Source organism: Papilio machaon, chromosome Z, assembly GCF_912999745.1.
Source record: "Papilio machaon chromosome Z, ilPapMach1.1, whole genome shotgun sequence".
Classification (NCBI taxonomy): domain Eukaryota; kingdom Metazoa; phylum Arthropoda; class Insecta; order Lepidoptera; family Papilionidae; genus Papilio; species Papilio machaon.
Window position 1 is genome coordinate 97,522 of NC_060016.1, and position 15,837 is coordinate 113,358.

Genomic DNA, 15,837 nt, shown 5'->3' on the forward strand with positions numbered 1-15,837 from the left:
AAGTTTTTTGATTTTTTTTTCTTTTTCGGTTCATAGTGTTACCACATTTTGTAATTAGTTTAGGTCTCTTCCATTTTATAAAATTTTAAAATCATCAGTGTCGGGCTCTTCATTAAGCAAATCAGTACAATTTCTAGTAGCATTGCTATGTGTACTAAACTTGCCTCGTCGCCGGCGATTGGCGATGCCTCACAAAGGGACAACAAACGACGACACGTCACAGGCAAACATACCATGTTGCACGGCAACGCATCTGCGGTTCCTCTGGTATTGTAGACGTCCATGGGCGTCGATGAACACCTTGTGGTTCCCGTTACTCTTTGGGGCCCTTATCTTATAAAAAAAAAACAGCAGCTATACATAAATATGTCCGTCAATAGGGAATCATCTCTGTAACCTCAGGACTGAGTTTTAACTGGCATACATATATGTATGTAATGTTACAAGAACTGACTGATTTTTACAGCATTATAACATTATATCAATTATAATATGAAGTATTAGAAGTAGCGAGCAACGCAACGTAGTTCTTCCTCTATAAACATTGTTAGAACTCATCATGTAGTTAATAACTTCTTAGTTACTGTTTATTAAATGTATCAATGCCTCAGTGATGAGAGGACACGACAAAAGGACATTTCGTTATTTCTATTATGTATTATCTAAATATTCTAGCTTACTGTATAAATAAATTTAATTTTCAGATATAATTGTGTTGGCAAAATCACAAACTTTGGTAAAACTTTAGATTTTCTAACTAGACATGGTGAAAGTCAGAAAAACTACGTGATTTTTGATTATTTCGAGCAATTGCAATGGTGTCCTTTCCCATGGTGAATCATAAAAATAATTCCTCAAGTAAATCATAAATGTCAATAAAAAGCAGACAAATAAACTTTTTTTAAATGTTAATTTGAAATATTAAATAATAGCATAAATGATTTGATTTTTTTTTATAGAAAGACATAAGCACATATTTTTTGTTTAATTAGTACTAAAATTTATTCTGATTACAATAAAATAATATCGCCAAGCTGTTAAAGCAGTATATTGGCGAAAACTGCACTCATAAATCGACGATTCCTACGAATACAATGTGCAAATTGAAAACTTTTCAGGAGAGGCTCTCAAAGTTTCAACCATATTAGAAAAGATGCCGTATACGCCTTTTTACTCCAGCAAAAAAATAACATTTACACCTGTAAACCATTTTAACCTGTTGTTAACTAGACTAAGGGGTAGCTTTTAAAATAAAATAGTAAAAATCACCAATTTGTTACTTTGGACCTTACATAGGTACATAAGACCCACTGAAATATAGATATCTGATACAGTAAATATACAGGGTGTGACGGCTGAGGGTGTGACGGCTGAGGGTGTGACGGCTGAGGGTGCGACTGCTAACATGTATTATGGTGTCGATAGTCGATATAATGATAGTCGAAATATAAAATGACATAAGGAGTAGAAAGGAAGAAGCGGTAGTGAGTACAGTGTGTGTAAGTATTTGTGTTGCGGTGGCGCGGCGGGTGCCGAGTACCGGGTGCCGGGTCTCTTTGTTACGTAAAACATTTTTGGATACAGATTCAATCAGCATATAAAATAGTTGACAAGAATGGTATTGACGACATACGACGCACGGTCTGACACCGCGTTCGCTTTATATGAGTACATTTGAATTGTTTATCTCGGTATATTGAACTAACAGTCCATAAGAAATTCATTTGCCAACATTCGCTGCTTCCAATTTCCTTTGTTAAGTCGACATTTCCAAAAACATAAGTAAGTATGCTAGCGGTGGCCCGCGACTTCGTCGGCGTAGAATAAGAAAAAAATAGCTGATGTTACTCCCACACACATAAACTATCTTCCAATAAAAGTCCCAACCAAATCGGACCCACCGTTTCGAAGATTACGCGTATTTGCGGATAGTCCGACAAATAGGTAGACAGACAATAGTGATGGAACGTTACCCAAAATTTAACGAAATGTCGTGTGACGGAATATCTGCTAAGAGCCCAATCCGCTAAAGGAGAGTCAATAATATATAAAACAAGGCAGGGCGCGACACCTACCACCATGATTCGATATAATAAAATAAAATACGTATCGATTATGTGATAGATTCTAGTCGTAACACAATTCTACTTATCCAGAGCTTTAGTCACACTAAAAACAATAATCGCATGCATTGTTTCTGCTGAATAAATGTTGTAACTAGTAGAAGAAATCAATAAGATATAAGTTGTATAATAGGGTAGGAAAGTTTGTTATAACAATAGTTAATAAAGTATATCGTACCTGGGGAGAGCGCGCCCGGCTGCGGCGAGTCGTCCTCCTTGAAGCTGCGGACAACACATTGGTTCAGTTTAAGTTTTGTTGTTGAACATTCCGTACCAATTACCATTATATGATGTCTATGTAGTATTATACCGTATTTCAAAAATTGGTACGAAACAACTCAATCAATCGACGCACACAATCATACTAGAATGGCTGTAATTTTTTGAGTTGTCCTTTCTTTTTCAGTTTATGTAACTTTGTTTCACATAAAAATTGTACATCAAGTGGACTAAGACAGATGGACACTTTGTCAAGGATATTCTGATGGCAAATGATGTGGCCACTGGGTTATTGGGAATTTTATACATTCAAGGTCAAGGAGCAGTTTTTATCAAAAAATTAGGAGGTAGCAACAGCCGAAGGCGGACGTCAACCGAGCTGCTTGAATTGTAAAGTAAATTGACAAAAATCTGTTATGCATGGAGGTACCCCGCCTCCCCGCCTCCCCGCCGCCCCGCCGCCGCGCCTCCTCCTCTCTCTGTATCCGAAATAACATTATATTAACAAATACTTTATTCTTTCCACAAGACATCAAACTCCACGCGCAAAATATTATCCATTTATATGGAAAGGGGAACTGCAATTGCGGATTTTACGAATAGCAGTCGCTTCGCATTTTCGGCGAATTGAGGTGGCTGGTAACTCATTTCATCATCATCATCATCATCATCATCATCATCATCAGCCTTCGCCAGGTTCTGGATATAACATTTACCACCTTATAATGTAAAAAGTCATTTATTTATACTGCAATTTTTTTTTTGTAAAACAATTATTTCTGGAAAAATTATAACTTATTTCTATACAAACATTAATCCCCCCCCCAATATTGGGGATGAGTTAAGTAAAATCCTATGTTAACGCTTGGCTATGTAGCAACAGAAACATCTGTGAAATGTTGATATGAATGAATTGTGATATCAAGACTTGATGTCTACTGGTTTGGTCGTCAGGTCATCGGCCTTGGGATATTAATTAAATTGAAGTGTTTGTATGTATGTAAAGTTGATAACAAAAGACATTTCGTACACTTTATGTATTTTACTATAAACATATATTATATATATAGGTATATATTAATCGAAAGTAATATATTTTACTTTATATAAATTTATCGGATTAGTTTGAAATTAAAAGGTCCAAAGTAAAGGGACGTCAAGGACAACAAATAGGCCGCGGAAGAGGACAGCTGATACAAAATATCGATTTGACGATGAAACCATTACCTACGTCAAATGTCTGTCGCGATGTACGGAGCGTGTGCTAACACAAGGCCTCCGAGCTCCAGTCCCAGGCTCGTTCTTTTCCTCTTAATTTAATAGAACTTGCAACACTTACGTGTATAGGTCGTCCTCGATTTTCGAAGAGCTAGACGCCTCGACGAGCAATGAACAACTCATCACTAAACTTTTACGAACAGTTTACATCGCAAGCCCCTCATCAACACCGACTTCGCCGCCCGCGGCCATGTTCACTTCGAGTCCACGCATTTTAATCCGTTGAATAAATGTAGGCGCCCAGCAATTCATAGCAAACAGCAGAACATTGCGCGGAAATACATAGTTTCGTGTTGGGATTGAAATCACTGAGGCGGCCACGAAGTACGAGCGAACCTGACGACGTAAGCTTGCAACGACGTCCACCGCCGCCACCGCCGCCCTCCGCCACTCTCTGCCCACCTAATAGTAGCAATTTTGAAAAGTAGATATATTTCATCGCTATATTAGACAATATCTTCTTTATTATTATGCGAACGAATGAACGTGAAATTTGATAACGTAAAATGAAAAATATACTTTGAATTATGGTGAATTTGGGCCAATGGCGGTCACTAGTTCGGGGAATTTTATCTTTTTACCAGACTGTTTCTGGAGGGTAATTTGGTCGAAGTCATCCCGAATGCCAAATACTCGTTTTTCCGACGAATTTAAAAAATGAATGAAAATAAAAAGATTTATTGATAAAAAGAAATTTCAATGAATTTTGAAAGTTTCAGCTTTAGGACGAAATTCCGAGACGTTTAATATCTGGCATGCGAGACAATTAAATCTTACTAATATGACGAATGCGATGGATGGATGGATGTTTCTTTGAAGGTATCTCCAGAACGGCTTAACGGATCTCGATAAAATTTGGCATAGATGTAGAACATAGACTGTAAGAACACGTAGGCTACTTATTATGTTTTCTTTAATTCCGCTCGGACGAAGTCACCGGCGACAGATTGTTCTTAATAAGAAAAATTATTGAAAAGAATTTCAAAATATCATCTTTTATAAAATCTAATTTAGATAAAAAAATTAGTAATTTTAGGAAATGGCAAAATCCATGGTTTTAACATAGTATAATTTTTATCATAATAGAATATTAGATATTTCTGGAGTCGCCGTATCGATGTTACGTCGCCAGATATGAGGTGTAAAGGGCGCATGCGTTACTTCAACCTTGAGCGCACTTCCCGGTTCACGGGCAGAAGCCCAGTCTTACGCCTTGTGGGTCAATGTGTTTGTAGGTCTGCAGCGGTAGCGGCACCGGCAGCGGCAACAGTCGCAACGCAGCTACCGCACGCGGCACGCGGCACGCGGCACGCGGCACGCCGCACAAAATAGTCATGTAAAAAAATACTGAATATAATAAAATGTAATGACAAATAAATTATGCTACTGAACATATTTATTTCACTTTGAACATATTGCTTATTTACAGTGTAGAGGTTTACGTAACTACGTAACTAATACCACACACCCAAGACATTTAAAAATATAAAGACCGGACATCGTGAACTAAACTTTTCCGCTGTAAAGTCAATACGCCTGCGACATATAAAAATAAAAAATATAGTCTCAGTAATATTTTATCTGTAAAAATATTTTTTTTACATTTCGTGCACAAGATATTTGTGATGATAATGTTACTTGTCGAAAAAAAGAATTTTTAAATTCCCGTCTGTCTGTACTGAAGTCCCTGTTCGATCAGGCTAATCTCCGAAATGCCTGGCCCGATTTCAGTTTCAATGGGACGTTACTGAACCTTGAAATCAAAATTGATCACCTTGTATGCAAAAGTAACATAAGCTTCATTTATTTTTCATATAATTTCTATATTTATTAATTTTCAATATTTATTTCGATGCGGAAGAAGTCGTGGGCAACATCTAATTTATTTATAAATTTGAAGATCTCCCAGTTTCAATACCTCAACCAATACATTTCAGACCTAATCCTGCTGTAATCTGTTAGACACTCGGTCGGCCCCACTGCAGATATGACCGGACATTTGTCATAAATATACTTTTGCCCGATTCTCTTAATTGTGTCGACGTTGACAAGGCTCATTTCTTTGTGCTTGTCACTTAGACTGGCTCTTGCGCAGTTGTACAATATCTGAAGGCCGAGATCGTAACAAGACCTTACACAGCCCTCGACTTCCTTCGACAGCTTAAGTTTTGCATAATTAATACCTCTTTGCACTTCGACGTCGGTGACGCTCGTGCAAAAAGTCATCCACTGATGTTGTACGTTGTGCAAAAGTCCGTCCAAAACATTTCTCTCGGCAACATAGTACACGCCCCAGAGGCCGATGTCTCGATACGCGATGTAGAACGGTTCATATAGCTCACACAGTCCGCTCGCCGCCGCCCGCGACAACATAAAGCCATTCGTCTCGCCGCCGCCCTGACTCCGCTCCCAAACACCGAGAATGCAACTCGCTGCGAAGAGGGGCCAGTAATCAGGGTCCTCGTAGCCGGGTACCTCGACGGCTACAGCGACGTGCGCGAAAGGCATGGAATCGTCGCGGAGCACCAGCGAGGAGCCCGTGTAACGACATGCATCGTACGCCCCCGAGGAGCTCGGCTCCATGACCACGTGACTCAGCCTCTTCTGAGCCTCGCTCATTATATCCATTTTCGCCACTCCTCCGGACGCAGCTAGCACTATATTTTCAGGATGGTAACGTTGTTTTAAGAAACTACATGCCTCGTTTTCGTCGAAATTTTCTAGGTTTGTAAGGGGAGCGATCACATTATATGCTAAGGGTGTTTCTTGAAACGCCGCTTGATGTAAATAGTCGAATGTTACATGCTCAGGTGACGCCTCGCGGTCCTTCAATTGCATTATGATATCTTTTTTCACTTCTTGAATGTCACAATGAGCGAATTCTATATTAGTGACAATAAGTGACATGATGTAGACGAGCTGCGCGGAGTAGCGGGCGGGCGCGAGTGCGGAGAACGACTGGTACTCTCGCGTAGTTCGGGCAGTGATATGACCCCCTATGCTCTGCAGGCATTCCTCCAATTGTTTTTTCTTCATGGACACAAATCCCTTGAAGGCCATGTGCTCTATGAAATGGCTGATGCCATTATTTTCTGCCGTTTCGAATCTCGATCCCGTTTGTATAAAGAGCGAAAGGCAAACTAAGGGCGAGATCGTCTCCTCGACGGCAACTCTAACTCCATTCTTTAACACAGATGTGTACGTTTCATAATGACGGACATTTTGTAGTAAAAATGTACACGTTGACCGTCTGAATAAATTAAACATTTGTGTAAAAATTACACGGTTTTCACTAGATCAATATTTTTTTAGCGTATAAAATTGATTTTCTAAGTGGAAATCACAAATCCAACAAAAATCGACAATCTGATTTGTTTTTAAATATTTGTTTTGGACATTTTGAAAGCTCACAGTATTTTTTTATCGTTAAATCTATTTCCAACGAGGTTTTCATAAGTCAACCAACCTTTTTCTATATTGTCTATGTAAGGATGATTAGTTTGACAACAACTATCAATTATCGATATATCATCAATTAATTATCATAATTATCAAATATATTAACTAAAAAAAACATTAAATACATTTCTTTTCTGTTTATCAACACTTCAATTTTTGGTTTAATGTCTTTTTTCTTTATGTAGTTTTAAAGAATAAGGTAGGAATAGAAAGAGACTAGTCATCCTTAATAGACACACAATAAACGCAATAAACGAACGACTGAAGAAAAATCATCTCTCAGTAGGTGGCGCTAGTGTTAAGAGTGGGCTGCCATCTGATAAAATTTTCATAACTCCTTCTAGTGATTTTTTTGTTACATAAAAAGATTACGCATAATATTTAGTTATAAATAACTTCTGAAGTATTTACATATTATATATTGAATGTTATGAGTTCTATTAGTAGCTACATCCAATCTTGATCATGCTGACATATATACTGAGCATAAGGTAGTTTTTCTCCCCATTTGATTGGCAGCTTATAGCATTAGTTCCCTTAGTAATTAATTATTATTTAAATTGATACATGCAAACACATTAACAAATTAACCTACATCTCATAACTCATCTCATTATGCGTGATATTTTTCCAACGACGGATCCGGGGCGATCTAATTCGATTCGGGCGATTCAACACTGGTCAGCTAAGTTTCTTGACTATGGCTCTCCCTCAGCGGATTGGGCCAGTGTCGAGTGTTTATAGTTTTATTCTTGTATTGAAAAAACTGGCAACAATACACTGCTAATGGATAAGTGACGTGAGCTTACAAGTGGAACAAACTCTAGAATTATCTAAAAACGTTGATTTACCTAAAAAGGACGAACACAATAATATACATAATATTGTTAGTAGATAATGAGACGAACAACTTATAATCTAATAATATTATTTTTGTTAATATAGTCAAATAAAATATTTATAGGTATGTCCGTGGGTTAATCAACATTGGTCTAAATATAACGCTGTCAAAATGACATTGTTCACATATTTTCACACATATTTTCCAACGGCCACAAGATCCGAGTCGAATTTAGGAGCCTGGTTATACTGTATAGACACTGACATGAAATAAATGGACAGGCTATACATGTGGTATATTGTGTCTTTTTGATTTCCGACATTTCGGTAACTCGATAAGAGATGGGACAATGTAACACCTATCGATGACACTAGTTTGGAACAAAAACCTCCTTTAAGAAATTCTTTGATCAATATGGATGACTGTCTTAGTCCAAGTATCTTTTTATGTCTATTTTACATTTTTCAATTCTCTAGAGAGAGGGTTTAGAGGGCAGGTTTAGAAGGGCTGAGGTCATGAAAGAAAAGAATTTTAAGACACAAAGTACTAATTAGTAACAAAATAAGTAAGAAAACAACAACAGATGAATTATAAAACAATCTTACTAATATTATAAATGCGAATGTTTAGATTGAAGGATGGATGTTTGTTTGAAGGTATACGGAACGGCACAACGAATCTTGATGAAATTTGGCACAGATGTGGAACATAGTCTGGAAGAACACATAGGCTAGTTTTTACGTTTTTTTAATGCCACGCGGACTGAGCCGCGGGCGTCTGCTAGTGATAAATATATTTTCTATTTACATCTGGCAATAATTATACCTATACCTATGTTATACTACAGTTTAACATTAGAGGTATATAGAACAATCAACTTGAACAAAATTTAAAGACATAGTTTTAATTTTACATTTCAACGTTTCGTAAACTGCATCGCATTCGAAAGACGTTTGCTGAAAAGAATAAAATAAAGTAGATACTTAGGGAAAATAAAAAGAATTTGATTTCACAAATCATTTATTTCATAATTTTTCACGGTTGTGTGAATATCATATTATTGAATAAAACATCATCACCGAAATATTGCATCTATATTGCATCAGGATAAATTTTTTTTTATTGAATATTTTTTTTATTTTCTACACGTTTAGCAAACGTTTACATCTAAAAAACACATAAAGTGGCAGTACTTCAACCGGCTATTTAAATAGGAACTAAGAAAAAGTTATCATGTCCAAAAAAAATATGCTAAGCATATATAACCTACAATTATTTGGTTCTTAAGAAGAAAAAAATAACCTATATTAGTGAAAGCTGTCAATAGACAAAGCTGAATATAAAATTAAATAATGCTCCAAGGGTGGCAAATAGCGAGGCGGTATTATACTAGCTACAGAAGACTAGCTAGACTCAAGGGCCCTTGTGTTAAGGAAACGATATCGTACAAAAACATTATCAGAAATTTGCCACAAATTGAAATCTCAAAACTGTCGAATGGATTGACGATAGGTACACAAAGGCGGGCGAGCGAACACACGACCGTCGGGCTTTACGTGAACGCGGGGCCGCGCTATGAGAGCGCCGAGGAGCACGGCACCACGCACTTCCTCGAGCACATCGCTTTCCAAAGCACCAAGACTAGATCCAGGAGTGAACTCCGGAATGCGATCTCGTGCGCTGGCGCTAACTTCAAAAGTTTTACTACGCGCGAAATGACTGTTTATTTCACACAATGCTTGTCGCCGGATGTTCCACAAATTTTAGGAATTTTATTCGAGTGTATATTTAACAACAAATTGGAATATAACGTAATAGAAGCGCAAAAGCATTTACTTTCTATGGAAATACAAGAATATGAGAAAAATTATAGCGACATCCTGTTTGACTATTTGCATATGTCTGCCTTTCAAGGTACTCCTTTAGAACAATCCGTGCTAGGACCGTGCGACAATGTTTCCAAGTTCAATTCTAAACTGCTGAGTAGAATTTTATACCAGAGATTTACACCAAGAAATATGGTAATAACAGCTATCGGTGGAGTGGAACACAATGAGATAGTAGAACTATCGAACAAGTATTTGAGTAAAATGGTGCACGTGGAGCGTGACGAGTCAGCACAGTGCAGATACACAGGGGCAGACTTGCGGTACAGGAACGACGCGCAGCCCATGGCCCACGTGGCCGTCGCGATGGAGGGCCCTTCATACTGCCATGCCGACTACAACGTGCTGACGTTGGCCAAGGAGGTGGTAGGCGGCTGGGACAAGGCGCAGCTCGGCGGGCTGGCGCACGGCACGAGCGTCGCGCGTGCCGCCTCCTACCACAACATATGTGACTCGTACAAGTCTTTTTACATAGCTTACAAAGACACCGCCCTTTGGGGCGCCTACTTTGTCGGCTCGAGGTTGGGGCTGGACGACATGGTTTCGTTGTTGCAATACGAATGGATGAACTTGTGCAATATGATAACCGAGGAGCAGCTGGATAGAGCTAAAAACCAGTTGAAAACTAAATGGCTATCCATTAGTGAGAGCGGAGTGCGGACGTCGCATCGAGTGGGGCGCTCCCTCCTGTACCGAGGCTGCTACCTCCCGGTCTACGAAGGAATCAATGTCATAGATAACATTACCGTGCAAGATGTTAAAAGTGTTTGCTACAAATACCTTTACGACAAATGTCCGGTTGTGGCGGCCACGGGGCCTACTGAAACCCTCACCGATTACGCCAGAGTTCGGAGCGGTACATATTGGATAAGACTTTAACTTTCAATTTAAAATGCTACTATTTCATTGTCCAAAAAGAGATTATTTTTTCTACAATAATTGTCAATTTGTTGAACCATACGTATGGCCAAGTTTACTTATGTACATTAACACAACAACTATAGCGTGTAGTATTAACTGTTAAACACAAGTCAAGCATCTTTGTTCTTTTTTGAAACTAACCGAAAGCTAACCACACTTACCTTGAGCCTTAAGCGACACCATATAACCATGATCGCCTCCGCACAGATTCAAGCGTCAAGTAGAAGTATTTACTAGTCTCGGCTGAAGAGTGTAGTACCGTGGGCCCGATTGAGTCCTTTCTCCTATTTCCTGATAACAGAATAATGGGAGCAGGAGGTGAATTTGACAAGGGAAGGAATGGATAGAATACATTCTGTTCTGTTTATCCTTTCCTCAATCAATAACGGTAGGCAGAGATCAGTCAACAACGATCAGCTTGTTTGTCTGTGCGACGCAGAGGTCGCAGCGAGTGGTGTTGGAGGTTGGGGGATGGGGGATGGAGGATGGGCGGTGGCCGTCTCGTAAAAATTATATTATGATGAACAAAGAACCAATAAAAACAAAATAGAAACTAAAATAATACAACTCAAATGACAAAGTATAATTTATTATTTGATACTCAAGTTGTAATTATACATAATTGAAATGAAAAGGGTAGAAATAAAGAATACAAAATATAAATGTATTAAAAACATGTAAATCAAAATTTTTTATGATTTTAAAATTATTGGAATGTTTTCTAGTTATCATATTCATATTGATATATTCAACAATAAAAATAAATAAATAATATGCGGTCATTTTTTCACTTTATTTGAACATTTGAATTCGACTGACACAAATACTGAATGAGTACGTTAAGTAATACAAACTAGTTTAAATAATCTTCCACTACCACAACTTGCACGACGGCAAGGTCCCCGGTCCAAGAACGTACCTCTGAGTGTAGGGTAGAGTGGGGGGGGGGTGTCAATTTATAGTGGAAGATTATCATTGGCGGTTACACATTGACATAGACACGATACACATTGACATTTACAAATACATCGTCCGATCAGAGATAGTTTATTTTAAATCTAATAGAAGAATGGGTAGACGAAACGACAAAAACAAAGTGTTCATCGATCGGGCCAAGATGTATTCAAAGCAGATCTTATCATCTAGCGGTATATTATTTATCTTAAAAATAATCACAATAAAGAGAGCTCGATACAAAGTAATCAGATTTTCCGACAATCCTTTACACAAAAACATGCAACGATAAACCGTTTTAAATTATTTAGATTTTATTGGATCACGTTCAGGTATACAAAAGATGGATCCCGGTGCTATTTGTTTCCACTTCGAGGAACTACTTCTGTAAATTTACATATACAGTATCTTAAAAAGTTTGTAACTCGCCTATAGCAAAAATTTCACAACACATAAGAGCAACCGTACAACTGTTTACAACTGTTACCATACAGAGTGATTTAGAACATTATTAATATCGTAAAATGTAAAATAATCCGGTGAATAATGCGTCAAACTCTTCTCTATCCAATATGTTATACATTCATTACACTTCTCTAATACGAAATTCTACATCATTCCTAGAGCAACCTTTTTCATTATCACATTCCTTCAATAGCAGCCTTTGAATTTTATACGAGATTCCATCTCTAGCGGACGACACCGTTTTATGTGTGGAGTCCCACTCCCACTCCCGCTTCTACATACTAACGTCAACTGGACTGGGACTGGATCCAGTGTACCAGTGACAGTTTGTTATTGTCCGCTCGTGACACAAATGCAACATTTATGTGCAGTGGAAATAACTTGACATTTCACTTGATGTTCAACGTTGTGAACAAGAACATTTATCTAAATTATTATTTATTCTGCTGCAGAAAATGTTATTTTCACTCCCCCTTTTTTGTGAGATTCTACTGGAAAAAAAAACCTTATAGTATATTTCATATTACTAATAAAAATTACGCTGTTCCCCGAAACATTTCGCTTTTGAATTTAGATTTAATCGTAGCGAAAAATTTGCTTTTATATTTGATTGTTTTTTTTTTTAAACGACGCCTAATAAAAGCCTTTTTTTACCTATTTACCCTGATAATAAATCATTTGTAGTGTTTGATACGAACTGCATTTTTAAATATTGTTCTCTATGAAAATTCGTACACCTCATAAACCAATAGTTGGATTGCCCGGATCGACACACTGACATATGAAGAAAATCTTTTGAAAAGTGAATGTTAGTGATACATACTTACAAACTATTAGAGTACATATGGAAGATGGCTACGTTAAGTCCTATATGAATGGACATATATAGTCATACACATAAATATATTGATAAAAATAGACAGAGATTGATTGAGCCGTAAGTAGACTACGATTAGGTATGTTATACTCGTACAAGTTACACGCTACCACTACTATCTCTAATAACCTAATTGTCACGGACGAATGTATACGTAGTTAAAACATTTATCAAAACAAATATTTGAGCACACCATTATACTTGTACAGTAGAAATATTTATTATGTACAAAGATCTGAAGACGGAATATAGAATAGTAAAGGGAGTCACAAAATATTATAAAATCTTATAAAGAGATTCATTTCCATTAGTTGGACAAGTTCACATTAGAAATATTTAAAAAAAAAAATAGACAGAAACGTGACATCGGAATACAGAATAAAATGGAGGACACAATATCCACTATTTCCCTATTATAAAAAAAAATGCATTTTTATAAATTAACATCCAAAATGTTGATGATTCAGTAAAAAAAAATTCAAATACAAAATGATATGAACCATTATACATAATATTATATTAATTCGTTTGAAAATTATTAATTCATCTCGTAATAGATATTATAAAACATATATTCTAAATAAATGATTGACTTGGCCACGAACATTGAGTATTAAAAGGAGGATCTACATATAGCTACGGCAAATTGAAAGCCCCCAGGTGCACATCACTATCCGGCCGGACAGTCGGACAGTCGGACAGTCGGACAGTCGGACAGTCGGACACCAATAACAATTCTGGAGTCGCACCCTGTTTTCAACTACAAAGTAAGAGCATTGGTATAAACATAATTTGGTAAACAAAAATATCGTATGCTAAATCTATAAATACAGCTACCGAAATATGGAATGTATTTAATTAAGGTAAACCTTTTAATAATCTCCTTTGATATATCAAAACATATGTTATAAAGACGACTAACTCTACGAGTACATTATAAATATCTTTATAAAAAATAATATACAAGTGATCAAGTCGATTACGTACACTTAAATTAATGGAATGTAAAAGAAAACAAATTATCATAATTATACTTTCTTCGAAGTTTGTTTGTTAGTTCTATTACCCCTTAAAATTAATGTTTGTTATTTACCCAAACCTTCATTATACTCGTAATACAACTAATATGGACATTTTAAATAATAAAATCTCTTCTCTACTGCGGTGTACAATCGCTGGCCTTTTTAAATTAACTCTACCTTTAGTATAATTTTAAATGAAACATTTAATATAAACTTGTTCGTCCCGAAACTTGGCAATATTCAGATTTTTGATAATTGACCTTTGCAAAACTATATTTTCGATTTTTCGACGTTATTGGAGACGTAATAGATTAAAAATACGTCTCTTATTGAGCAGCGACAAAGCGCCAACGCCCTGTTGTTTACTTACTAATATTCATTTTATTAATTTATTGGATGAGTATTAATACTGAATTCAACAAAAATACAGTCAAAAAATGTATCATTTTAAATTATAAAATAAACGTCACGTCATTTTTTTTATAATCTTACTTTTGCAAATATGTCATTTTACCAACACACAAGTTGAAAAAAACTCTATAAAATTTTTGTAAAGGTCAAATAGTTCTATATGTGATGGCAGGAGATGTGTCGCGTTGCATTCACATAGCTACAATTGAACAATTGGTAACGTGGACGTAATCTAATTGTACACCGCTTATATACCTTATCAGCTATCGGTTCGTCAGAATGTTATTGAAGAGAGCTAATGACTACGATAAGTTTCACCGACTTTTATAACGATGGGACGAGTCTTTCTTAAATTAAAGCTTTGATAAACGCTGCTACGCCACTTGAAGTAACAATGAAGCCATCACTAAAGTGGTCTGTGTGTTGTGTAGTGAGCTAGTGAGAGTGGCGGATGGCTAGCAGACGACAATGTTCATCTAATCACATACGAGAAACATTATTTTGATACGTTTGAGGTACGAATTTACCTATACAATACCTAACAACCCTTGTAAACAGAAATTGTATAAAAAAAATAAAAAAAGTAACCTAAAATTGTACGTATATAAAATTGTTCGATTTTTTTTTGTCATGTAACTTAAATGTTAGATAATATTATATTTAAAAAAAAACTTAAATCCTAAGTAAAGCATACGTAAATTAATGTATGTAATATACATGATATCGTATTTTGTACTGTAAGGTTATGCCTTTTATCTTTTATGCTCCTCCGGTTTGCACATCGTCGAGCATTAATTTTGTGACAAAAAATTTGTACGTTTGTATTTAATGGCAACAAATAATTTATAATCTTTATTAATCTTTTAACTTCTAACATAAAGTTGCTAAACAGCTGCTCCATTATTTTCCGTGTTCCAGTTCTTTTAAAACAAACTAAATATAATGTTTGACACAACGCGAGCGTATACTACAGAGAACTACCGACTTTGATCATATATATGTATTATAAAAATTAAAATTGCTGCGTTTACACGTGTATACACGCGACTGTTGACACTCAAACAGACGGATATACTTGTTTATGTTATATCATCGTTGAACTCAGTCGGTCCAGGAAATGTTACTTAGAAAAGAAAAACTTTGGCTCAATAGTTCTGTGTGCAGCTGTTGTTCTATTACAAATTTATTGTCCTAACAAATTTATTTACCCTTCGCTTAAATTCATTTCAACGTAGAAATTTGTAACGCAAATATACGCTCTAAAAAGAATCCGCTAACGAGGTTAATTTTCGATGGATTTAAATATTATTTTATAACCTAATTATCGATAATTTTCATGTCAAATAAAAAAACATATAAATATTTGTTAGTTTCAACATAA

At 36.3% G+C, this 15,837-nt stretch overlaps 2 protein-coding genes across 2 annotated transcripts; one reads left to right on the plus strand and one right to left on the minus strand.

The window, feature by feature from the left end:
• Positions 1-5,495: 5,495 nt before the first annotated feature.
• LOC106715886 (cytochrome b-c1 complex subunit 1, mitochondrial-like) lies at positions 5,496-6,887 on the minus strand. Its single transcript, XM_045686082.1, has one exon. The coding sequence runs from the start codon at positions 6,885-6,887 to the stop codon at positions 5,532-5,534; it is 1,356 nt and encodes a 451-aa protein (XP_045542038.1). The 3' UTR covers positions 5,496-5,531.
• Positions 6,888-9,272: 2,385 nt separating this feature from the next.
• LOC106715885 (cytochrome b-c1 complex subunit 1, mitochondrial) lies at positions 9,273-10,936 on the plus strand. The gene has a single exon (XM_014509244.2). It carries the CDS (start codon positions 9,273-9,275, stop codon positions 10,683-10,685), a length of 1,413 nt encoding a protein of 470 aa, XP_014364730.2. The 3' UTR covers positions 10,686-10,936.
• Positions 10,937-15,837: the final 4,901 nt, after the last annotated feature.

What these genes read in the sequence shown, in the direction of transcription:
- LOC106715885 (XM_014509244.2), top strand. Translation starts at nt 9,273, where the DNA reads ATGCTCCAAGGGTGGCAAATAGCGAGGCGGTATTATACTAGCTACAGA.
- LOC106715886 (XM_045686082.1), bottom strand. Translation starts at nt 6,887, where the DNA reads ATGTTTAATTTATTCAGACGGTCAACGTGTACATTTTTACTACAAAAT.